Source organism: Lontra canadensis, unplaced genomic scaffold (genome assembly GCF_010015895.1).
Source record: "Lontra canadensis isolate GAN:19392208 unplaced genomic scaffold, GSC_riverotter_1.0 scaffold88, whole genome shotgun sequence".
Classification (NCBI taxonomy): domain Eukaryota; kingdom Metazoa; phylum Chordata; class Mammalia; order Carnivora; family Mustelidae; genus Lontra; species Lontra canadensis.
In genome coordinates this window covers 5,103,745-5,129,822 of record NW_022631082.1, presented here as the reverse complement: position 1 = coordinate 5,129,822, position 26,078 = coordinate 5,103,745, and the positions used below count along the sequence as shown (strand labels likewise).

The 26,078-nt window shown below is 51.0% G+C and overlaps 1 protein-coding gene across 1 annotated transcript; it reads right to left on the bottom strand.

Moving 5' to 3' along the window:
- Positions 1 to 26,078, bottom strand: LOC116883065 (complement C3-like). The gene is made up of 41 exons (XM_032883939.1): positions 25,868 to 26,078; positions 25,539 to 25,746; positions 24,897 to 25,071; positions 24,635 to 24,705; positions 24,444 to 24,532; positions 24,282 to 24,364; positions 23,955 to 24,042; positions 23,120 to 23,222; positions 22,896 to 23,016; positions 22,515 to 22,630; positions 21,729 to 21,872; positions 21,441 to 21,647; positions 21,012 to 21,212; positions 20,313 to 20,477; positions 19,915 to 20,044; positions 18,941 to 19,024; positions 16,960 to 17,157; positions 16,695 to 16,806; positions 16,321 to 16,409; positions 16,078 to 16,217; positions 15,481 to 15,687; positions 14,720 to 14,771; positions 14,456 to 14,542; positions 14,082 to 14,285; positions 12,978 to 13,053; positions 12,371 to 12,539; positions 9,463 to 9,558; positions 9,140 to 9,293; positions 8,111 to 8,283; positions 7,789 to 7,947; positions 6,138 to 6,197; positions 5,141 to 5,231; positions 3,866 to 3,911; positions 2,727 to 2,814; positions 2,324 to 2,410; positions 1,998 to 2,103; positions 1,522 to 1,611; positions 1,070 to 1,153; positions 893 to 982; positions 648 to 783; positions 1 to 198 (listed from the first exon to the last, which is right to left on the bottom strand). Exons 1-41 carry the CDS (start codon positions 25,936 to 25,938, stop codon positions 66 to 68), a joined length of 4,983 nt encoding a protein of 1,660 aa, XP_032739830.1. The 5' UTR covers positions 25,939 to 26,078; the 3' UTR covers positions 1 to 65.

Below are 26,078 nucleotides of genomic sequence, written 5' to 3'. Positions count from 1 at the left end.
GTCAAGGCCAGTGCCCTGTGCCTGCTTGGAAACAACCTCCTGAGGGTGGTAGAGACCTCAGAGTCTCAGGACTCACAGCCATGAATGCTCATATATTCTGAAAATCTCTCCAGCTGGTCCAGCAATTCCTTCTTGTCCACATCCCCATGGGCCGGCCACTGCATGAGGAACGTCTTCTGGCCCAGGAAGTAGATGTAACTGTGGGTGAGACACAGAAAGGAGGGTGAGGAGAGCCCGGGGACCTGGAAGCATGGAGCCCTCCCTGCCATGCTCCTCTGCCCTGATAGGCAGCCTCCCAGAGCCACAGCCTGTCATGTTCACTCCACCAGTCCATTTTGGGTTCCCCAGCCTGTAGCCAGCATGGCTGGGATTAGAAAAGGCTCCCCTTCCTCTGATTCTTTAACTCCTTTTGTTGGAAAACCGAATTTCTATCTACAACATCTACATGCGAATGGAGTCCCACTCACCCCCCACCCCCCAGCTGGAGTTGAGCAGTGCGTAGTCTACACCTCCCTTCAGGGCACCCCTGAAAGCTGAGACTTCTGCTGATAGGTGTGTTGATAGGAATTGTTGACACTAGGGACTGGCCTGGGGTAGGGAAGGGGGGCCCCCGCCTGAGTCCTGGGACAGCAGGATCCCCCACGCACGCAGATTTGACTTTCCACAGGTCCAATGCGTGGCCCATGATGAGGTATGTCTCCTGTTCCTGCAGCCCCAGGGAGTTGTGGCAGGTGGCGTGAGAGATGAACTTCTTCCTGGTGAGGGACACGGCAGAGTCTGTACCTGGAGGAGAGGAGACCCAGCGTGTGAGCGCACACAGGTCCGGCCCTTTCGCACATTGGGATCCCCAGGGTAGAACCCCGCGCTGCCTCTTTGGCCCCCTCGGACGTACCCCTCTTGATGATGTTTTCGAGTTTCATGTTGTAATAGATGTACGGATTGGAGGCGGAGAGCTGCACAGACTCCAGCCTGACCTTGTACACTGGGAAAGCGGGGGCAGGAGGGTGTCCTGTTGGCATGTGGCCTGCAGGCAGACCTCTTCCCGCCGCAGACCACTTCCCACACTCACCGAAGTCCACGCCCGTCTCACAGGCTGCGGCCTGGAGCTCCTCCTGCCGCAGTCCCGTGTTCTTCCTCGGAGATGGGCATTGTTCTGGGGGGTCAGGAAGGCAGCTGCTCTGGCTGTGCTGAGGGAGGGGGCTTTCTCCCATCTCATCCCCATCTGGCCCCAGGCCAGCCACCTCTAGGTCTCTGAGTCAGGCCACTCTCTCATTTCCTCCGTGTCTCTTTTGGTCTCTTTCTCCCCTCCAAGTCTCTTTACGTCTCCCTCCATTTCTGGCTGTGTCTGGCTGTGCGTGTCAGTCTGTCTCTGGGTCTCCCTTTTTGTTTCTCTTTGTCTCTGTCTTCCCGTCTCACTGCCTCTCTCTGTCTAAACTCAGCCTAGACGACCGCCAGGAGGTGATGAAGGGCTCCTGGATCCCCCGCATGGCAACCCCGGTCTCTCGGTCCCCATGACCTCACCTTCCGCACATCTGCAGACATCTTTGTGACAGATCTTCCGCAGGGAAGAGTGCTCTGCGGGCAGGTTGTAGACGGAGCTGCACCTCCGGGCTGAGAGAGGGGCCAGTGCCTGGAGTGGGCTTGGGCCAGCGTCCCTGCGGGCGGGGGCACCCCTGGCTCCGCCCACGAAGGCCCCTCCCCCTTGAAGACTCGGCTCTTCCTGCCGCAGGCCGCGCCCAGTCACGTCTTCCTCCCACCCCTTTCCAGACTCTCCACAACTTCGACTTGCCGGGAAGGCCACGCCCCTTTTCACCACGCCCATGTCGGTCCCTTTCAGGACCATTCTACGCTTCTTCCCCACTTCCCCTTGGCCGGGCTCCTCTCAGCCGCGCCTCAGTCCTCTTCCTGGCCCCGCCTCTCATCTCTCCCTCCTGGCCCAGTGCTTCACAGCCCCTCTCTGGATACCCTTCCACCCCCCAACCCCTACCCATGCTTACAAGGCTCGTAGTAGTCATATATAGTGACCTGGGCGGCCTGCAGGAACTCCACCTGCAGCATTCGGTGGATCCGGAAGCCCAGCACGGTGTCTTCCTTATGGGAGAGCTGGGGAGAGGGAATCCTGTCTGAGCTGACCAGGGCCACTGACCACGGGGCACTGACCACAGGGCCTTGGCCATAACACTGGTAACGTGTCCTTGCAGCCTGGGGAGCTGACCTCAGACCCTGTGGTTCTCTGGCAACACTGTCCAAGGTGCTGACTGTGGATTCTCTGCCCAGGGGGCTGCCCATAGGCCTCTGGAGGAGGACAGCCAGCCTTCCTTACCTTATCCAGGTAGAGGACAACGGTGTTGTCAGTGGAATTCATCTTGATCTCATAGTGGAAGGCATACATCTCCATAGTACTTGTAAGCTGGGGCAGAAGGTGAGGATTGCAGGTTGTCAGAGACCCCCCGCTGAGGTCCCCAGCTCTAGGAGCTCTGGTCAGCGTGAAGTAACTCTCAAGCTTCCAGCCTTTGTCCCATCAACACCAGTGTTGGGGAAACTGAGGCACAATCAGGTCAAGAATTTGTCTAAGGTCATGGAGGGAGGCAATCAGGCGTGATCATGGCTACGGACCATGGGGCATTAATCTGGGGGCCTTGAACGCCATGCTCACACGGGGAATGTGTGATGTTGCTAGGGCATCCCCACCCTGCTGAGGAGTAGGCAGGTGGGACCTACATTACCTGTTTGAGGTCATTCTCGTTGGGGTAGAAGCCGGTGAGTAGGGAGACTTCTATGATGCTCATTGTGGCCTCTCGATTTCCCAGGAACCTGGGGATTTCACAGCTCCATTATCTCTTCCCACTCTCCTCCTGCCTCTCCCCCAATGCTCCTACTGCCATCATCTATCTCATGCCTGGATGAATGCAGTCAGCAGCCTCCTCCTGGATCTCCCCGTTACTCCTCTGCCCCCGGCAAGCTTACAGATTTAGCAAGCAGGAATCTGATGGGTTGCTTCCTTGCTTAACAACCTTTACCAGGCGCCTTGTCTCACCCTTCTGCTTTGCCTCCTCTCAGCCCAGCCTTCATGTGATTTCTTCTAAGAGTCTCTCTCCTGCACTGGACCTTGGCATATGCTGTCCTCTCAGCCTGGGGTCCTCACTCCTCTTTCCACCCTGAAACATCCTTGCATCTTTGCAATTTCCACTGATCCATCACTCCCTCTGGGAAGCCTTCTCCTGCCCAGGCACCAGGTCCTTCTCTAATTTGCTCTCCTATGGTTCCTTGGATCTCTCCTTTGCCATATTTAGTCACAGTTGTCATTTTACATCGATTCTGGGTGATTATTTTGTTATTGTCTGTCTCCCCTTATAGGCTGTGAACTCCACCAGGCAGAGGAGAGCTTCCTGGCTCACAGCTGTGCCCTCAGTTCTTAGAACAGAGCCTGGCATTCAGTAGATGCTCAACACATGTTTTTATCTGGGGCAGACCTGGATGAAGGCATCTGGGAGACAGGGCAGAACTGGGGTGAGGGGTGGGATGTCTTGAGAAGATGAGGGCAGAGAGAGCTGTGGGCTTGGAGTCAGTCCTGGGCATCTGGGACATAGAGCAGGTTTGCCGTGATGGAGCCCACCAGGATATGGCAGGTTGAGGGACAGGACTGGGGAGCAGGATGGCAGACAAGCATGGGAAGGCAGGGGAAGAGGCCAGGGGGGATGGGCAGGGGAGGGCAGGATGAGTGGTAGAATGAAGGGGCAAGCATGGAGAAGGAAGCTTGGCTGATTCCCACCCTCCATTCAAGACATAAGGAGAGCTGGTAAGGAGTCTGGATACCAGGAGTGAGGACTTCCTCTTGCCCCGCCCAAGATCCGGGTGCCCTAACCTTGTCTCCATCCGGAGCTGGAAGGTCTCTTCCCCGTTTTTATGATCTGCAGAGAGAAGGCAGGAGTTTAGAGGCTGGGTAACACAGCTTCCTGTGTTCAATTCCTGGCTCTGCTGTGTGACTTTGGGCAAGTTCCTTAAACTCTCTATGTTTTAGTTACCTAATTGGTAAATGGGGAGCATAATATTTCCAACACCGCAGAGTTGTAGGATTAACTGAGTTAATACAATAAAGCACTAATGTAATGCTTTATTGGTACTTTATAACTGTCAATTACTCTTACTACCATTACTACCACCACCACCACCACTACTACTACTACTACTATTATTATTTAGAAATGCAATCCAAGCCAAAGCCTGCAAGTCTTGGGGTTGGTGAGGCTTATTCCCCTCATCCCTACAGTGAGCTCCCAATGGCAGAGTCCTGTCTCTTCTTCCTTGGCACCCCAGACTAGGAATTCTAGAATCTCATTTTTCATAATCTCTACAGCCCCTTATCCCAGTTCAGCCCCCATCATCTCCTGCAAGACCAGTGTCGTCACCTCCTCCCTGGTCTCCCAGCTTCTGCCCTTGCCCTCTACAGTCTGTGCAAACCTGTGCTAGGTCATACCCCTCCTTTGCTTAGAGCCCTCTATAGCTCCTGCTTCACTCTAAGCAAAACCCAAAGTTCTCACTATGGCCCATGAATCCCTGCACCGTCTGCCCCCATCATCTCTCCAACTCTTTTTCCTAAAACCCTACTCTTTGCTCCTCTCTGGCCACAATGGCTTCTTCAAACAAGGTAAGCTCATTCTTGTCTCCAGGCCTCTGCACCTGCTGTTCTGCCTGCCTGGAATGCTATTCCCTTAGATCCTTCCTGGCTCATTCTCCACTTCTTTCATGTCTGAGCTCAAATGCCACCTCCTCAGAGATCTTTCCCTGGACTTCCTCCACATGTGTATCACCTTTTCTGCTTTATTTTTTGTGGTACTTATCATCACCTACTAGTGTGCTATATATTTATTTTTTATAATGCAGATTGTTATAAGTAAATAGCAGTAGGCGTATAATGTATTTATTGTTATATTATTGTTTGTCTCCCCCTACTAGAATGTGGGGTATTTTTTCTTGTTCATGCCTGTGTTCCAGGGTCCAGAAACAGGGCAAGACACATAGTCAGTGCTCAATAAATACTTGTTGAAAAGTCGAATAAGGCAATACATGTGCTTACTGAATGAAACCTAAAATAAAGTAATAAAAAAGAAGGTCTGGGAATCTTTGGGTTTAGGCTCACCTTTCAAGGTATTATGGAGAGTCACATTCAGTTGGTACAGGTTGCAGGTGCCCTCCTCGGACTCTGGGGACCTGTGGTACATGGTCAGGATCTGCCAGGGAAGGAAAGATGTCAAAAGACCATTTCTACCTACTCCCTTCCTCCTCACTCCAGTCCTCGCCTATCCAGGTTCTGTCCCTGTGGATAATTCACAGCAGAGTCTGCGTGCCCCCACATTCTTGGGTGCAGTGACTAGAACACTCTTTAGAGTCTAGACCGCCTCTTTGCAGGAGGGCATTCTGTAGTAATTGAAGTAGATTCTCCCTGTGCTCTCTATATGGTAGCAACTGGCCATATGTCACTAGTGAGCACTTGAAATGTGGCTAGCACAACTGAGGAACTGAATTTTTACTTTCACTTAATTCAGATTTAACAGAGGCTCATGGGGAGTATGACATGCCCAAAGTCACACAACAAAGGCAGAGATTCAACTGTGACTCCATTGCCAGAAATATGAAAACAAGTTGCTCAAATTCAGTGAACAAGAGCTCTGTTCTCCTGGGCCACAGGCTATGGAGCCAGAAGTTATAGCAGAGGGGGAAGTGGGGAGTCATCCTCTGGGCATTGGTGGGCATGCTGGAGGGACAATCTTCCTTTGAGGGGAGGGAAGAAAGAAACATCCCTTCAGGGACTCAGCATGGAAGGGGCAGACAGGTCCAAAGACCCCTGGCCTCTACCTCTCCTGACTCTTGACTTATGACAAGTGAAGACTTTTCTGAGTCTCTATTTCCCCACCTGTTAAATGGAGTCCATAATTTTACCAACTTTCTAGGGGCAGGTTTTGAGGTGTCCTTAACTTGGTTCCTAGTAAATAGTAGTGCCCTACATGGTAGCTAAAAGTATTGCTGATTTCAATCTTGTCTTGCAATAAACTGCCTCTATTCCCACCAACAAGGGGGATGGTGGTTGTACATGAGGTCCTCCAGCTAAGGACCTCATGGTGGGACACCAGACTTACTGAGATTGTGCCTCTCCCACTGCCACTGGCTTTGATCTCTAGGTCATCCTGGGCAGAGAACTGAAAGGAAGCAAGAAGAGGATTTGAGTGCATAAGAAGCAGCAAAACATGGCTCAAATGCAATGGGTTTGGGGAGGAAAACATGCATGGGCAATGAGGCTTCAGTGATTTCCCTAACTTGGGGTCTAGTGACTCACTGCCCCCCTCACTCCACATAGATGATTTTACTTTTTCTTTTTGATAGAGCATTTGTGGTGTCTACACTGTCACAGATCAACTACTACTGCCAATTCAGGCTGTGTTCTAATGTACATCTATTCAATCCATCCACTTTACAGTGTCTGCAGAGTTTCTTGTGCATGGAGCCCTGGCATCTATGCATCTATTCTTGTTTCCATCATACATTTCCTTTATCAACCAGAGAAAAATTTTACAAATTTACATCTATTCCCATCACCTCTGCTTAAGCCCCATTGCTATTCTTGGGATGCTTCTGTCTCAGGGCCTTTGCACCTGCTATTTCCTCTGCTTAGATACCCAGAAGCCTCACTTCTTCCTTTCCTTAAGGTCTTTGCTCAAATGTTACCATCTTGGAGAGAACTTCCCTGCCCCTCCTATCAAAAATTGCAACTCCTTAATGTTCCCATCCCCCCTTTCTGCTTAATTTTTAGCTATAGCCCTTGCCACCATGTAACACACTACATATTCTACTTCCTCACATATCTCTTTTTTTTTTTTTAAAGATTTTATTTATTTGACAGATGGAGATCACAGAGAAGCAGGCAGAGAGAGAGGAGGAAGCAGGCTCCCTGCCGAGCAGAAAGCCCGATGTGGGGCTCGATCCCAGGACCCTGGGACCATGACCCAAGCCGAAGACAGAGGCTTTAACCCACTGAGCCACCCAGGCACCCCCTCACATCTCTTTATTGTCTGTCTCACCCATTAAAACATAAAATTCTACAGGGAAAGAGATTTTTAAAATGTCTTATTCATGGCTATATTCCCAGTACCTGCAATAGTGCCTGGCATACAGTGAGTGCTCAGTAAAGATGGGTCAAAGAATTGGAGGTAAATATCACTTCCTCCATGGAGTAAGATCGTGATTACCTTCTTCCTCACACCAAAGGGTATTTTCCCCTTTACACATTATTTCTTTTCCATATGTCCAGAAAACTTAAAATAGTTTTTGTCTCAGTTTCTTTATACACTGTAAGTTTCCTGTGAGCAGAGGCTTCATAATACATCCCCATTGCCCAGGAAAGTGACTGACACACAACAGGTGCTCAAGAAATGGTGGAATAGGGGCACCTGGGTGGCTCAGTGGGTTAAGCCTCTGTCTTCGGCTTGGGTCATGGTCCCAGGGTCCTGGGATCTAGCCCCGAATCAGGTTCTCTGCTCAGCGGGGGGCCTGCTTCCCCCTCCCCCTCTGCCTGCCCCTCTGCCTACTTGTCATCTCTCTCTCTGTGTCAGATAAATAAATAAAATCTTAAAAAAAAAAAAGAAATGGTGGAATAAATGAGTCAATACATTGACAGTATAGACACTGGTTGTGAGATAATCTTAGAGAGGGACACTGTCAGGGACATGACTCTTGGCCTCACCCCCAGTGCCACCTCTGTATGACCTTCCTGTCAGCCCCTCCATGCCCTACCTTTGCTGACCGCAGATGGTAGGCGTTGCTCTGATCGATGATCCACTCAATGTCCACGGCTTTCTTGGGCACGCTTATCTGGACCCTGAGATCCTGGCCACCATCAAAAGGGACAACTTCGCGGAAGAGGGTGAGGGCCTCAAGGGCCACCACAGTGGTCTAGGTGTTGGGGTGGGGCCTCACATCAGCACCACTGACAGCGCCCCCGGACTGCGCCCCGCGGCAAATCAGCACCACGGGAAGCTCCTTCCGGTGGGCTGGCCTTGTCAGCACCTAGGCTAGCGTTCCTTCCCCAACCCCCTCCTCCAGACGCCCGGGTCACCTGGGTGGATTTGAAGCCTCCGCCTAGCTCCCGCTTCTCCAGTAGCCACTTGGCAATGGCGTGCGTCTCATTATGCCGACCCAACACCACCTTCTGCATCAGCGCATAGGCCGTGGCCTCAATGGTGTACAGGGAGTTCCTGTCCAGTTTGTTCTGGGGCCAGTGGGTTTTATCTAGGAGATGGATGACCACTTTGTCTTCCCAAACTGGGCCCATTCACCAAAACCTGTCCTCTCCTTGTGTCATCTGGCCCCAATTTTCTCATCCACTGTTTTACTGAGCACTTACTTTATATGAAACTCTTTGAGGAGGTATATGGACATTCTATTTTTGGAACAGATATCTCCTAGATGTCTAGGAGACAGGGACTCTAACTATTTAGAGATGGGGAAATTAAGGTTCAAGGTCCTCCAAGTCCCACCATTTCCACTGCAAGTGAGTTTTCCTAACTCCATTCCTCTTGACTTGGAGGAGGATGGGATAAGGATCCTTGGGCAGGCCAAGGGAGGCAGGCCCTCTCAGTTAACCACATTTTATTACCTTTTTTCCCATCTTTGACCATGTCAAGCACTTTCCCAATTCAGGGCATTTGCACATGCCATTCTCCTAGCTTGGAATGTCTTTGGCCTTTCACACAGGTGGGCCTTCTTATCTTTTATTCCAGCTACGGAGTTAGTTCTCTTTTTGGAGAGGCCTTGGCAGTTCTCCAATCCATACTCCTCTTCCCTCTCCATCTCTCCCACCCATCTTATATGTTATCATCTCTGTGCTTATCTCAGTTTGTAGTTGATCTGTTTGTCTTTTGGCTGCTCCCCCAGGGTAGTAGGACCTCTGAGAGCAAGGACCATATTAGTGTTGTCCACCTTGATTTCTCAGAGTCTGAACTCAAGAGTTGGCACACCATAGATGCGCAATAAATGCAAAGTGATGAATCACACATTGGTGAATTTTAAATCACACAATTGCCCTCCCCTGCCCCCATGACTGTGGTTCACACACACAGCTGGTTAAGAAGTGGCCCACACTCACCACGACTGGCGAAGCTGTCCAGGCGGTCATTGGCTCGGGGGCTATTGGTGAGGGCCAGAGCATAGGAGACTATGGCTACGGCAAAGGTTGTCTTAATTTTGGGAAGGCATTCCTCCAGGAAGCTACGGGCTCGTTCCATGCTGGCAGGCAAATTCTAGAAAGTTAGAGAGAGCAAACTAGAAGGGGGGCCATTAGAGGGAAGGGATCTAGGAGTTGGAAGAGAGGGATGCACGGGGAGGGACATGAGGATGGGGGAACTTCCTCTGGGCAGAGGATCTAGAGGGCTGGGCTCTGCAGAGCCTGCACTCCTCTTTGGGTCTTACCGGTATCTCCTGGTGGCACAAGTCCTTCCCCTCATCCAGGGCAATCAGAACAAGAGCTGTGAGGGATATGTCTGCTTCAGAACCTCGGTAGCCACCCTGTGGAGGCAGGATCACACCCATGATCCCCCTAGTGTCTTAGAAAGACTTTCCCCAACATCTCCTGTGTAACCTTGAAAAGCTCCCCTGTGTGACCTTGAAAAGCTCCCCTGTGTGACCTTGAAAAGCTCCCAGGTGCTCAGCTCTGGGCTGGAGGATGCCAAAAGCAGGATAGGGAGAGAGAGAGAGAAGGAGGAGGAACCACCTCAAGATTTGCCTGTGTAGGGTCTGTATTACCAACCAAAGCCAACAGCCGTCGAAGGTGATGTGTTAAACTCTACTGTATCTCAAAGCATTCTTTCAGTAGCTCTATCTTCCTGATGAGGGAAGTCATGGTCAGAGAGGTGGTCTTCCCATTGGTTGAATAATGTCCCCCCCAAAAAAATTCATGTCCACTCAGAACCTCTGATCTTACTTGGAAATAGGGTCTTTGAAGATGTAATTAGTTAAATTCGTAGGAGGTCATACTGATTAGAGTGGGCCCTACCTGGTGACTCCCGTCTTAAAAGGAGGCCATGGGAAGATTCAGAGAAGGAAGGAGGGCAAATGAGGATGAGGACAGAGGTTGGAGTGGTGCAGCTAGAAGTTCAGGAATGCTAAGGACTGCCCAGAGGCCATCAAGTCATAAGAGACAAGGAAAGATTCCCCGCTAGAGCCTTCAGAAGGAGCATGGCCCTGCTGACACTTTGATCTGGGACTTCTAGCTTCCAGAACTGTGACAAAATAAATACATTTCTGTTGTTTTGAGCCATCCTGTTTGTGGTACTTTTTACAAGAGCCCCAAAGAATTAATTCGCACCCCACAGTCTCTTCTTCCCACGGTGGCCAGTGAAGCCTGTGAACTCTTGAATTGGGTTGTGTCCCTCCTTGGTTCAGAACCCTCCATGGCTCCCATCTCAGAGGAAAAGCTCAAGCCCTCTCTGAAGCCCAAAGGCTCTGCACCATCTGTCCCACCCCCTCCCTCAGCTCTCCTCCTCCTCCTGTCCTCCAGGGTTGCTCACTCTGTCCCAGCCTCCTCGCTGTTCCTCAAACATAGTGGACACTTCTGGTCTCAGGACCTTTGCACATGGTGTTTCCTCTGCTCAGAACACTCTTTCTCTGATTATCCACATGACTTGCTCCCTCACCTCCTCAGGTCTCTAACAAACATCATCTTTTCATGAAGCCTCCCAAAATGACACCCCATCGCCTTGATTCGCCTTTCCCTGCATCTTTCCCCATGTCACTTCTGCCATGCATGTCACACCATTTAGGTTTCTCTCACGCCCATTGCCGGTCCTTTACAAAAACATCCCCCCCCCCACCATGAGAAGGGTCTGCAGTGCTTAAAGCAGTGCCTGGCACGTTGTAGGTGCCTGATAAGTGTTTGTTGGTAGGAAGAAACTCCTTTCTGTGAGCCTGTGAACCCTGTTTGTAACCCCTCTCTGTGCCACCGTCCTGTACGGCATCTGGCTCCTGTCAGGCCCCCCAAACCCCCTAACTCCTCCCTTCATCTGGGGTTGCAATCTGTCTTTTCTGGGTTTATGCACTCAACCAGAGTTTTATTCAGCAAACATTTGCCAGCTATGATGAATCAGGCCTGCTTCCCCCAACTGGAAGGACTCACAGTGCAGGGAAAGCAAACCTTGAGCAGATTATTTCAAATCCTCACCAAGGTCCCCAAGACCCTGCAGGTTTTAGGGCCTGGCATCTCTCTTCCCTTTCAGGCCTCAGGACAGGCTACCTGCTTTCCCATCTTTGGGGTCTGGTCTGTTCGTTTTCCTCAGACCTCCCGAAGCCTCAGCACTTTTGCATGTACTGATCCCTTTGTCTGGAGCTCTCTTTTCCATTCTTCCTTACTATGTCTATCCCTTCTTCAGGTTGCTTCTTTGTTGTCTCTTTGGCGGTTCCCTGACCAGGCATGGCCCCTATTAAATACTTTCTCCTGTTATTTCTTTCCCATGGAACTCAGCACAGTTGTGATGTAAATAATCATTTGTTATAATTACTTGGCTAACTTCCATCTTCCTCCCACACCCCAGCTTGTGAGTACTACAAGACAGGGGCTGTAAGTGTCTTATTTACTGCTATGTCTCCCCTCTGTCTAGGACAAGGCCTGGTACAGAGCAGTTGCTGGATAGATGTCTGTTGAATGAGTGAATGACACCCCTACTGTGGTAGGTACAATAATAGAGACAAGCACAGGGCTGGCATTCAGGGGAGACCCCTGGAGGAGGTGGGTTTGAGCTTAAATCTAAAGAGAAAACACAATCTGGCCAGCCAAGGAAAAGCAAAAGGGATGGGGCTTGGCTATTCCGTGCAGAGAGAGCAGCTTAAGCAAAGACAGTGAATTGGAGGGATCCGTGATCAGGGAGTAGTGGGGGTAAGTCTTGGGGGAGATACAGAAGAGAGGGATATAATAGAGAGATACTGTCATAGACAACTGTGAGCCATGGAAGGTGTTTGAACAGGGGAGAGACACTCCAGACTGTTTGAAAGCTATTTCTGGAGGCTGATGTACAGGAATATTTGGTAGGGATGGCTGTGTTGGCTGGGGGTTTGAGAAACTCAGCTCAGAGGGAAGAGAACCAGGACTGGAGCCTGCTCGAAGTGGGAGTGAGAGAGGGACAGGGTCCCAGATGTGCCCAGCCTCTCTGACATTGTAACAGAGCTCAGAGAGGTCCAGAGCAGGGAGATGTGATGCTGGATGCCAGGCCCTGGCTCTTTCCTGTTCTCATTTTACCTGCAAACAGGTCAGGGGGCTGAGGGTCCCCCTAATAGTGCACAGAGCCCTGGGTTTGAATAGCCCAGGAACAGGGAGGGCAGTGGTCACCTGCATCGATGCCATGATCACGGGGCCATTCTCCAAGAAGTGCCCGTCCTCTGCCTGCCTCTTGGTGATGATCCAGTTGGCAGTGGCACAGAGAGACCGCAGATCAAGCGTGCTGGTCGTCATGATAGAGTAGGCCAGGGCAAAGACCCGGAACACATAGCTTGTGAGCCTGTCCGGGGGTAGATGGGATGGGTGATGACTGGGAATGGCAGCCAAGGGGATTCAAGGACAGGGGCGTCTACACTAAGGGGAGTCCACACCAGCTGCTCCAGACTGTTCCATACTGACCGTTCATTTGCTGCTCTCCAGGTCGGCCGGCATGGACACTGACCCCTCTCTCTGACATTCAGACACCAACTCTCTATTCAGGTGCTCTCAACAACAACCCCTAGGTAACCCCCGGACACTATTACCCCCACAGTTACCCCCGAACCATAAACTCCTGGGTAATCCTTCAGGTAAAACCCAAGTAGCAATCCTTCTGGCCCAAAGGCTGCCTGCCCCAGCCCCTGTCGCATGGGTGCCCCTGGGGTCATCAAGCCCCAGGCTGTCCCTTGGGCTTCATTCAGGGTGGCGGTGGCAGGCCTGCCAACATCCTTGTCCTCACCAGGTGCTGCCCGGGTGTCCGTTGCTGATGTGGTAGGTGCCGTGTGCACTCCGGTGGGTCAGCATGTGGGTATAACCTGGGGAGATGGGTGGAGGAAGGCTTTCGGGGAGATTTGACATTTGGGTGTGGCCGTAAAGGGGAGTCAGTCATCAGGTATGGACATGGGGGGGCAAGATGTGGGTGTGGCTTGGGGGCGCCTCCTATCGAGGCGTAACCATAGGAGGGGACTTGTCTAGGTGTATCAAGAGGTGGCTGCGGGGTCCAGGTGTGACCGTGGGAGCCAGTGTCCAGGGTCATCTGCGAGTAACCTGGGCAATTGAAGGGTAGGACTAGGAATTTCTGCTCAGACGGATCATGGAAGATGGAACCCAGGAAAGGGGGTACCCTGGGGGCCACTACCTGGCAGTTTCCTTGGGGGTTGTTTCTTGGTTGTAAATTAGGGGTGTCACTGTGTCTGTGTGGCTTAGGGGAAGCTACTCCTGGGGATACCTCTCAGGTGTGTTCTGAGTGTTGCTACTAAAGTATGACCTGAAAGCTGCCTGGGAGATTACTGTTTGGGAGTAACTCTGGGGGTGAGAGTGTCAAGGTGTTACCTGAGGGTTATGGCTGAGAGCACCTGGAGGGAGAGATGGTGTCTGCGTGCAACTGGGAAGAAGGGTCAGTGCCCTGATGAACCTGAGGGTCTCTGTCTGGGTATAACTAGGACTGTGCATCTCTGGTTGTTACCTGGGAGGTGTGGATATAACCTGGAAAGGTGTAATGGGGAGACCACCACCTGGGATTATTCTGGAGCTGTCTGTTTGGGGGTTCTGTAGGGGTATAACCCAAGGCATGTCCCTGGGTATAACCTAGGACAGTGTCTGGATATAATAGAACTTGGGGGCTCCTGCTTTGGGGGTAAACCAGGGTGTTTGTTGTCAGACTGTAGCCTGTGAGAGGGGTCCAGATGAAGGGGTACTGGTGGGACTTGGTACCAGTTTGCATCCTGGGAGATGAGTCAGAATATGAATGCTGTTGTCAGGGAGAGTCCCGTGGGGTCCACACCCAACCCTGGGGGTACCCCAGCTACCTTTCCAGAGAGTCCCAGGAGGAAACCCCTCTCACCTCTGACAATGTTCTGTATCACCTGCTCCCTGAGCTCCACTCCAACCTTGCCCCACTGGCCAGCAGCATCCAAATAGCGGGTCAGGATGACCGCAGGTGCCAATTTGCTTAGTGTCTGCTCAGGGCAACCAGTCGGCACCCTCAGCAGCTGCCATTTTTCTCCAGGTGTCAGGGTGCCCAGGATCGTCTCGCCAAGGATGTCCCCTATCAGATGAACAGAATCATCTCAGGAATGACCTAAGCCACCATGGCTCTTGGATCACCCTACATAGACAGCCCAGCCCCCACTCCCCTTGTGCCCAGGCAGGCGTGGGGGGAGCGAGCTCCCCGGTCTCCCGATCCCTCCCCCCAGGCGTCATCTCTGTCCCAAGCACCTTGGACACTGACAAACACTTCTGCTTCTGTATTGGGCACCATGTTGAAAAGGTTCTGTCTTGGCACTGCTTCTATCTGGGTTTGACCTAGGTTAAGCCAACACAACCTTCTGTGACAAGCAGATTCTGGGGTTGGGAAAGACAGGGTGTGCAGACCCCGGAGGAGCTCGTACTGCCCACCTGGCTGGACCCCCTCATTTCAGCTCCTCCCTCCCTCCTGATGTGGCCCTAGGATCCCACATGCTCCCTGCAGACCCCACAAACCTTGGGGGTTCAGGAGGATGCTATGGGATCTTTGCTGTATCTGCCCTTCTGCCTGTGAGAGGCAATGATGAAGCAAGTTAAAAACAACAACAGTAATAGTAATGATGACAATCACAATGACAGTAGGAGGAGGCATTGGTTAGCTGTAAAGAGCACAGACTCTGGATCCCAAATATCTGGGTTCAAATCCCAACCCTTCTATGTTCTAACTGTGTGACCTTGGGCAAATTACTTAACCTCTCTGTGGCCTCAGTTTTCTCATCCATAAAAGGTTCCTACTTCACATGGTTGTTCTGATGGCTCAACGAGTTACTATTCTTACAGCGTTTATATCATAAGCGCTGAACATGTGTTTGTTAAGTAAATAAGTTAAGTAAATAAGAGAAGTAAATAAAGTATTATTGATGGGTTGTGCACAACCAGATATGAGATATAATTTTCACAGCTCTCTGATTATTATTCACGGCTGTGGGTGTGATGATTATCACACCTTGCAAATAAGGAAACAAAGGCTCAGAAAAGTTAAGTAAACTGTCCAAGGTCACACAGCAGGGACAAGGCTTGAACCCACTGTGACAACAAAGTCCCATAGTGGAGGCTCTGTGATTGAACTTTCAAATCCATTCTCTTGCCCCTCACTCCCATCTGAGAGCTCTGTTTTTTGATCCTGGGCATACCTGTCGGTCCTGTGATCACAGCTGGGGACCCCTGGGGAAGCCCCATAGTCTGCACCAGTAACAAGAGGTGGGGGCCCCCATTACCTTGACCAGAAGTGTCTTCCTTATGTGGTCCGCAACCTCACTTGTCCTGATCCTAACCTCCACATCCACTTTGCCTATTTCAAGTGGGAGAAGCACAAAGGGCACCGTCTTGGAGGAGGTGGGGGGCACGATCACGACCTGGCGGGATGGGGCTCCTGGCTTTGATGCGCTGCACAGTGGCTCCTTGTAGGGGAACTCCACATGGACCTGGGGCAGGGTGGGCAATTAGGGGGTCCTGATGCCTGGGGACATCTAGGACCCTAGTCACAATTACCTCCCTCTCCTCACCCTGAAAATCCCAAGGAGGTGACAGCACAGCTAGTGGCTGAGAGCAAAGGCCTGTCTGCCACTTATGGGCTGTGTGACCTCAGGAAAGCCCCTTCACCTCTTTGTGCCTCAGTTTCCTAACATGTACACCAAAAGCAATGATAGCAGCCATCTGCTGGGATTATTGTGCATTTTAAATGAGAAAATACCCCAGGAGCTTTTCAAAAGGGCAACCACTTGGCTGACCCCTTTGAATAATGGACACACTCCAACCCCTTTATAAAACACACTGATGGATAGTTTGAGAGGAGGGGAGGGCTCGGGCTTCACCTTGACCTGCTCCGTCCTGAAATTGTACAGCATGGCTTGGATCTGGACCTGCTCATTCCTGATCACGGAGGAGGGCAACTTGAGATCCACAAAGAGCGATTTCATAACTGTCAGCTCAAAGGGGTCTGAGATGCAGAGACCTAGAGCCCGGGGGTAAGTGGGCATTAAGTAGAGGCCAGCTGTCCCGGGGCTGGGCAGGACCACCATTCTCCCATCTTCTCAGCCCTGGGCTTGTGGGCTCACCTTTTCCAGGCTTGAGGCTGACAGCCACTAACTGCCACGTGGTGATGGAATCTGGCACGTTCACAGGAAAACTGTAGTGGGAGATGCCTCTGGAAGTGGTGGGAGAAGGGGGGGCATAAGTGAGTTTGTGGTCAGAGCCTCTGCACTGGGGAATCACTGTCCAGGGGTCAGTGGGTCACCCTATCAGAGACATCATCACTAGAGGGTCGTCCTTGGGGGGGATCCACTGGGATTTATATCCCCCTCCAGGGAGGTTACAGTGACTGTGCTGCGCTCAGTGTCACCACTGGGGGCACCGGCTCTGACTGACATCCACTAATGCCCGGAAGGGCCAGGGACCAGATGCTGCCAGGGACAAGGGTCTGTGGTCCTACCTTGATGTACTTTTCGGCAGTTCAAACTTTGTCCAGAGCCAACTCTCAGGGAACAAGGTTCGGATAGGCTGGTCCTCCAGGAAGATGTCACCTAAGTCCTCATCTTCATCCGCTGCAGGGAGAGGATGTGGGGCGGTGTCTCCGATGCATCCTCCCACCCCGTCCCCTCGTGGCCCATATCTCTCCATGGCTTGTCCCACAGGACTTCATGCCCCTCAGGCAAGCCCCAACCCCCACACCCCCACCTCCACCACGGCCTCCTCACATGTCCCCAAAAGCAGCTGCTCCTCCCGAGCCTCCTGACTCAGGGCCTCAGACAGACGGCAACAGCTCAGGAAAGCAGCAACACAGGTTGGCCCATGGCGGACATGCCGTTTCCTCTCTTCACATGACAGCCCTATGGGGCTCTCCTGGAGCCCAGCCTCACAGCACTTTCGCTCCAGCTCTGTCTCGAACTTGTTCACTGTGGGCCAGAGGTAGAGGTACAGAGGAGGGGCTGAGAGGAACTAGAGGAAACTTGGACTCATCTACCTCAATGCCACGTATACCTGGTCTCTATTTACCCTTATCTCTGGCAGATGCTGGTCCCAGCACTTTGCTTGTATCTTCCTCCCGAAGGTTCACATTGAACCCATATGCTGGGTTCTGAAGAGGAAGCTAAGCAACAGAGAGTCTAATTCATTGGCCCATGGTCACACAGCTCCCAAGTGGCAGAGCAGGGACTAGAATCCATGCCGCTGCTGCTTCTCATTTTCCCCTTCCTCCTCCTGTCCCTTCTTGACAGGGATTGGTAATGCCATGTTTGCATATTAGAGATGCCATTTCAACTTCTATTTTTTTTTTTTTTAGATTTTATTTATTAAAGAGAGAGAGAGCACACAAGCAGGCGGAGGGGCAGAGGGAGAGGGAGAAGCAAACTCCCCACTGAGCAGGGAGCCCAATGTGGGGCTCAATCCTAGGACCTTGGGATCATGACCTGAGCTGAAGGCAGAGGCTTAACCATGAGCCACCCAGGCGCCCCAGCATTTCAACTTCTGATTTCCATCATGTATTTTTTTTTTTAAAAATCAAAACATAAACCATGTTATAAAGCATGATGTCAAGTTGAATGCTTCTAAGTTAGGAAACTGAGGGAATACACTTAAAGGTAAAAATATTCAGGGGACCTGGATGGCTCAGTTGGTCAAGGGTCTGACTCCTGGTTTCAGGTCTGCTCATGATCTCAGGCTCATGAGATTGAGCCCTGCATGGGGCTTCGCACTCAGCATAAAGTCTGCTTGAGATTCTTTTCCTTTTTCTCTCCCTCTGCTCTTCCCCCTGCTCACACTTGCTCTCTCCTGAAAATAATAAATAAATAAATAAATAATATACAGCAATTAAAAACTCTTATTGTTTACTTTTAACATAATTATAGTTAAATTTTATAACTCATCATAAATAAAACAAGAGCTTATATTATGAACTTTTCCCAGGGGGTTAGCACAATTTAATACCAAAATTAAAGTCAAGGTTTTACCTCAATTTCTATTAGGTTTCACTTACTTTCTCTTTATTTAGATTCACAAAGTCATGAACATTGCTCAAGGAGATGGAAAAATCTAGTATTTGCAGAACCCATGCTTCCAACACCACTCAGTGCTGCCTCCCATCATCCCTTTACCCCAGGCTCAGAGCTTCTTATTCTGGTCCACACCCTGGCCTTGGGGATGGCAGGTTTGTTATTATCCACGGGCACCCAGCACCCATCTCTCCTTTTGTCTACGTTCGCTTTTGTATCACAAAGCCTAGATAGCTTGAAGCTGCATTTCCCAGGCTCCCTTGCCGCTAGGGTTCTAGATGAGATAAGGTTCTGCCACCGAGACACTCTTGTGTAGGATCTGGAGGGTGGAAGAGGTGAGGCCATTTTCCCTGGCAGTGGTAGCTGAAGGGTGAACCCCAGTCTATGTGTGTTTTTGTAATGGGCACATTTCTGCACTTCATTACTTACCCACCAGCATCGCAAGAGATATGGGCAGCAGTTTCCTGAGATGTCACACATTACAAAGCTGCAGTGAGGTGATTTTGAGTCCCAGCAAGCAGCCACTCCTACAGACTATCTAATGATTTTGAAAGCACCAAAATCCCATCATTAAATCCCTCCCTTCCTGCTTGAAGTACCTAGAGCGGTTTCAGTTTTTCTCTTCTAAGCTCTGATGAATACAGTAGGTTAGGAAGCCAGGAGGGACATGTCCAGCTTTAGCTCTGACCTGCATTCCTCTTGGTCTCCAGCCTCTTCAGAGAGCGGCGGCGGCGGCGGCGGCTGGCAGGGGGACTCTGAGGGCACTGCCAGTCTGAGGGTCAGAAGAATGAGGGGGTCACTGTCATCAAGATCATTGTCAACATCCCTGATATTTATTGGGTGCTGACAGAATGCCCAGTGCTTTCTAAGCATCATTTCTTTTAATCCCGTAACCTCCTCATGTTCACGATTCACCACTTAAAAGCTGTGCAATCTTCAGCAAGTCACTTAACCTCTCTGGGCATTAATTTCTCCAGCCATGTAAATTGGCATAATCATAGTTCTATCAATGAGATCATTCATATAAAAGTACTTAGCACAGTGTCCAGCTTGTAGTAAATAGAAACTGTTACTGATATCATTATTTATAGCTGAAAGAAGACACTCCTAGTTGTCCCTAGTATTCACTCTCCCTCTTCATCCATGGGGACTAAACCTCCCTCTTTTGCATATCACTCTAGAATGAAGACTACATTTCCCAGCCTCCCTTGTACCTAGGCAGGGCTACATGACTGAGTTCCAGCAAATGAGATTTGGGAAAGTATCTCCCCTTCCCACTTCCCTTCATACTCTTGCCTGGCAGGAGGTCCTGACGAGGTGCCATCTTGTAGCAGAGCAACAAGCTAGAAGGAGCTTGAGCTCCAGAATGACCTCAGAACTGTTACTGAGTGAGGAATAAACTTCTACCTTGTTTAAGCTAATGTTAGTTTGTATCTCTGATACCCATGGCCAAACCTATATCTTAACTAAGACATAGGGAGTCACTTCTATTATTATCCCCATTTTACGGACAGAGAAATTGAGCCTCAGAGAGGAAATGTAACTGACTCATGATAAGTAGGATGCTCCTAGATTTTAGCCTGTCTGACACCAAACCTCATGTTCTTAACCACTAGACAGCACTGCCCACCCACCCTGCCCCTGGCATGTTCCTTCTGGTACCTGAGCTTGTCAGGGTGTGCATCCCTGTGCTCATCTTCAGGTCCAAGCCAGCATCCTTGAACACAGCAAGTCCATCTTTCCCGCTGCCCGATGTACAGCCAATGTCATGTTCCTCCACCACATCCCAGACCTGGGGGTTTAAGATAGGAACCTAGCTTTGGAGCCTGGGTGGCCTTTTCAGGGAAGGAGCAATGGTGCACTGAAATTGCTGGCTCAAATAATAATTCTCACACCACCTCCCATTTATTGAGTTCTTATCACCTTCCAATCTCTAGCTGTGCACTAGCTCCTTGAATCCTTGCAACCATCAATGTTGCCCACTTTACAGCTGAAGAAGCTGAAGCCCCAGTTTTAGAACCTCTAGGCGACCTCCTGGCCCAAAGCCCATGTATTCTCACCTTCTTCTGTGTGAGCCTGTGTTTACTGTTCAAGACATAAACAGCCTTGTCCACGGCCACCAACCCCACTGTGGCCTCTTCATCACCTGTCACCTTCAATTCCACATTGCTATTGGGTTTCAAAGAAGGCTGGTAGTGTCTTTCTTTCTTTAAACCAACATTCAGCTGACCCAGGAAAAAGAGAGATGTCAGTAAAAGACCCTCATGTGCTACCAAGGGATTTCCCCAAGTCCACTTTCAAGTTTATGCACCTTATGGGTCTGATGAAGCATCCAGGAACTTCACCAGGCCAATCCCAACTCCACACATTTGTTTGCATAGTCTCCATGCCCTAGGCTGAGCTTTTTCTTTTCTTTTTTATTTTTTATGGTTTTTTTTTTTTTAAGATCTTATTTATTTGACAGAGAGAGATCAGAAGTAGGCAGAGCAGCAGGCAGAGAGAGAAGGGGAAGCAGGGTCCCCGCTGAGCAGAGAGCCCGATGTGGGGCTCGATCCCAGGACCCTGAGATCATGACCGGAGCCGAAGGCAGAGGCTTAATGCACCGAGCCACCCAGGTGCCCCACCTAGGCTGAGCATTTAAGGGCACATCTCCTCTTCCTCTCCCCGTCCCTAGACTTGGAGCCCTTCAACTTGGACAGACTTTTCTGCCCATCCAAGCTTTATGATGGTAATGTACAACTTCAAGGAATTTGGCTCACCGTCCCCATGCATCGGTCATTCACATCAACCCATACGGAGTCGGCCACCAGTTCAGGATCCTGACCTGCTCCCCTGGGCAGTAAATAAAAGGCCAGGATGCGGAATGAGGGCAGCATCTCTGAAGTAACATCAATAGTGGCTGCTGTGTGGTCACTTTTTAACTGATGTTTGACATCCACAATCCGGCCCTTACTCAGAACCTTGGAGATAAGAGAAGACAAGAATAAGAAGGGTAGGGTCAACCTTTTCTGGAGACCATCTCAGCTCACAAGGGAGACTCACAGTTCTTTTGCTTCAGCTCCTTAGTCTGAGGCCACCCCAAATGGTTCCCACCCTCACACCACTGTTCACGTTTTCTCCAAACCAGCTAGCCAGGGATGTTCCAGGGAAATCATTCCTTGGCTTAAGTTTTAGTCCTAGCCACTCACCAGGATGGTGAAGTGAGTCATCTGTTTCTTGGTTTCATGATTCTGATGTTCTGTGACAAGGCTCAGGTAGATGCTGCTGCCTACGTCTGCGACTGTATTCACCTCAATGTGCAACAGGTTTCCTGACCCACCCTGAGTTGAGTAAGGCCAAGCCGTCATATTGGCTGAAGCCTGCTCTTCTGGCTGGAGAGGTTCTTCAGTTTCTACCTGGGGAGAGTGATGGGCAAGTAAACTTCCAGCTCTTCTAGCTCACACAGCTCCACCATCCCTACTCCATTAGGTTGGTACCAGGATAGGGAGCTTCTCCTGATTATTTGCATTTGTGTTGATGGTCAAAATGGCCTCTCCACTGGCTGAGGTTCGGTCTCGTTTGTCTTGGCATCGGACACGGACTCCAGAGGCTGGGGACCCATCAGGATTTGAGACAAAGACCTGAGGTGGAATAGGGGTGAGATGAAAGACAGGCCTTGTGGTGGCCTGGTATGAGAAGTGGGTACTGGGAATCTGATCTGGACAGGACTGCCTTGTATAGCTGTACAAGTTGTGCACTGAACAACACTGGGGGAACCATACATATTAGAGTTTTGCAGTGTGCAATCATATGTGGTGGCCCTAGGGGTTGGTGTGCTGGGGTAATGGGGGTGGAAGGGATTAGAATAGAGAGATGAGGAAGGCTTGGGGAAGTCTTTAGTAGGACTGGCACCAAAGGATGTCTCTGTTTTTCCTAATGTCCATCAGACTTCTCAAAGTCACCCCAAACGAATGTATGTAAAACCAGCATTCTTGCTGTGCAAATGTAGCCTAAAGATAACTCCCTGTGCACCACCTTCTAGCCTGACTGTGACCACTAAGCACCCCACAGAGAAATTATAGAGCCATCACAGTGCTTTGGGGCAACTTGGGTTGAGACTTGAGAGAGACTTGGGATTGGTCTGAGAGGCATGATGGATTCAGTTCTCAAACAGATGTATTGTGGGGGACAGGTGAGCCCAGTGTGGTTTTTTGTCTCTTGAGAGGGGTCTGTTAGGGGAAGTGAGCTCCGAGTCCCTAGGCGGAATGAAGTCAGACTCTGACCTTAACGTGGAAGGGCATCCCAGGCTTGAAATACTGGGGAGTCCTGATGAACTTGATGTTGTATGGGCTCCGGACAATCTTCACCCCTGGGGTCTCAGCCTGGACCATCTCACCCCCTGGAGAGACAGGGGACTGTGAGGTCTGTGGAGGAGGTTCAGTAACTTGGGAGAGTGACAGAGCTGCTGGTATGGGAAGCCTGTCTTGGTGAGGACATGGAAAGAGAGTAACACAATCTCAGCTCCTTCCAGCCTTTCTGGCATTTTTGCATTTCTCTGATGAGGAAACAGGCTGGGAGGTGGCCCATGGTCACACGGGTGGAATGTCTAGTTTGGGTAAGGACACTGTCCTGACTTCAGCCAGGAGATTGGGTAAAGATGGCACCTGAAGAGAACACGGTGACATCGACAAAGATAAAGGCCCCAATGAAGTCCTCTTCTGGGCCTTGGAATGTGGACATCAGTGTTTTCTTCTGGAGGGAGACGTGACCCAGGCCTTCAGAAATCTGCTCTCAGAATGAGAGAGAGAAGAGGAGATGGTTTCTTGGGGAGTAGAAAAGAGTTGGTGGAGGGGGAAGTTAGGTGGGGGTGAGGTCAAGACTCAGTTACCTCCACTTTCTGCAGGGAGCTCTGGATGGTCATCCGACGGGAATGCAGCTTCACCCCAAAGATGGCCAGAGCCTGTCCATTCACTGGCTCTTTGAATACATAACTGGGGGTGGGTGGAGGATCATTCCACTGGGCTCTGAATCACCTACACAAACTCATGTGGTTGCAGAGATGTCCTGTAGGACCTCATGAGGCTGCTTGGATGGTGGTAAAACTTTGCGAGGGGCAGAGGTGGCCCCTGGAAACTCAGAAGGTTTCATTGCTCACCTACACAACCCTGGGAAGTGATATATGTGTTCCATAAAGCTTTGTGTTCGGTTGCAGATGTGGCCTGTGCAACCTCACAAGATGGTGGAGGTAGCCCTTAAAGCCTCATCAGGCAGACTAGGGGGCATGCGTAGCAAGCTATAGGGACAGTCTACATAGTGTTAAGAAGTGGCAGATAGGGCCCTTACAACCTTAGGTAGACAAATGGTCTGTACAACCTCATAGTACTGTGGAGATGATTTGAACAATTTCATAAGATGACAAATGTGCCTGTGCAACCTTGTGGACCTTCAGAGATGATCTGAGCTGTGAGACATGGCAGACTTTATTCGGTGGACAAGATGTCCTATACAATCCCAGAGACCAGAAGGAATGTTCTGTACTACTTACATGTGGCAGATGTGGTCTGGACAACCTCACAAAACAATGTAGGTGTCCAAGAATACCTCATGGGTGGCAGCAAGTACCTCTACCATACCTTAAATGCCATAGAAGTAATCTGCTTCTCTACCCATTCAGTTTCTTGGCATTCCTGGTCCTCTGGCCAGGCTGGGACAAGGGGACTTACCAAGCCTCGATGTCCACACCCAGAGCCTCATCGTTGAGGTGGAAGAAAGTCTTGTTTGGCTTCAGCTGGACCTCAAATGATGGGAGCACTGGGTGGGGTAAAGGCAGTGGACACCCTCCATATTTTGCTGTCCCCCTCCTTGTCCCCTCCCTGTTCACTATTTCCTCAGTGACTCTTGCAATCCCCAAGGATTGGAACACATGGTTCTGTTCACCAGCACCCAGCTTAGGCCCCAGCACACAGTAGGTGCACCATGATTCCTCTTTTCCACTTCCAACCCCGTGTCTTGCATACCCCACCTTGCCCTGCCCATCACACCCTACTCACCATAATCCCTGACTTCAAAGGTTGCCTTGAACTTCTGCTTGGCTGCACTTTGGTAACTGGCTTCGATGCTCCAGGTCCCAAAACTGAGACACAGAGAATTAGAAGAGATGGAGACTGAGGAAAGCCTCCAACCCTCCTTCCACAGGGCTCCCAGCAGAGCACCTGACAATCTGTGGGAGTTTAAAGGATTTTGCGAAGAAACCGTCCTTGGCTAGCAGATTCTGGCTGATCACAGTGATCCCTTCCGGGTTCTGTGGGGACAGGGGGTGTAGTTCATGCCCCAGGCCTTCAGCCCATGATAGAACCTCAGGGGTCTACCCAGTACGATCCACCCTCCCATCAGGAGAGGCCACCTTGATGTCTAGAGTGAATATCCTTTGGGCAGGATCCATCTTGTGGTCCACAACAAACACCCGGTATTGAACTGGAGGGAGAGGGAAGACTTTGAGTTCTGGATAGAATCTGAAGAGGGAGGTAGTCGTTAGGATCTTGGGCTTTAGGATATAGGGGTCTTTGGGCAGAGGGTGACCTTGGGAGGTGGAATATGACAGGCACTGGGGGAGGCGGGGAATGAGAGTCAGTGTCTGCCCTAGGCCAAGTGCCTGGGCGCTCTACCCAAGTGTTCAGGGGTGTAGAGAGGCTTGTCTGTCTGGATGAAGATGTAGCCAGCATGGGGAGCCACTGGGACTATTCTCTCCATGAATGAAGTGGTCGAGGTGGGTGCCCAGTTTGCCCGGATGATGACATGCTGCTGTCCTGGTTGTGGGGGGTATATCAGGCTCTCGGGAATCTGGGGAGAGAGGTCCACACTCTTCAGGCTCTGCAGAGGTCCCCATCCCTGGGAGCAAAACTCTGAACCAGATCTTGGGAGAAACAACTGAATGGGGGCCCTCTGGCTCTGGGGCTGGGAGCAAGGTGGCCTTGCAGCTTGTTCCTATACAAGGGCGTCCCGCCAAAGTGGGAATGCAATCCAGTCCACAGTCCGGGTCCAAAGCCACCAGCAGAGGGCGCCTCTTATTAATTCTCACAGAGATCTCTTACGGGCTGATTGCTGCCCTTCTTGGAACCCGAATTCAGGGGACTTAGGATTTCTAACTGGACAGGACATAAGAGGAGCGGTAAGTATATCCAAACCCTGCCTCTGTTCTCCAGTGTTCCTTGTGGGGAGTCCCTCTGGAGTCTGCCCCCCTCCATCCTTGCGGCTGACCCAGAGCCTCCCTCTGCCGCCACCCATCCCATCCTGGCCTGTTCACCTACCGTCACGGATGCCTGTTTCATAAAGTTGTTTGCTTCTGAGAGAAGGAGGTGGCTCTTAGCCACCACTGTCTTCTTCATGGGGAAGTCCCATACGGTGAGGTTCACCTCGAGGGTCCCTTTGAGGGACTGCTGGGAGTCCGAGTGAGCCTGTACATGGATGGTCTCAGGGCCGCCGACCCGCAGGGCTCGGGGGGTCACCAGGATGTACCTGCAGTAGACAAACGCAGGAGCATGGGGGCGGTGGGACTCAAGTGGGGGAAGCAGCTTCGGAAAGGCAGGCGCATGCGCAGGGAATCACACGGGCAGAGGCCCTCCGTTTCCACACTCACAGTGGCTCAGCATGGGCAAGAGGGGTCCCCAGGAGGAGCAGAATCAACCCCACAGGCCAGGGCACGTCCATGGCAGTAGGGGGGTGATGTGCAGTCCCAGGCCACAGACACCTGTCCTCTTGTCTGCTCTGTTTGCTTTGGCCTCTTCTGGCTCAGTTAATATCTAAACAGGCGTGGGGAGGGAATCCCCATAACTCCAATGGGGGAAGAG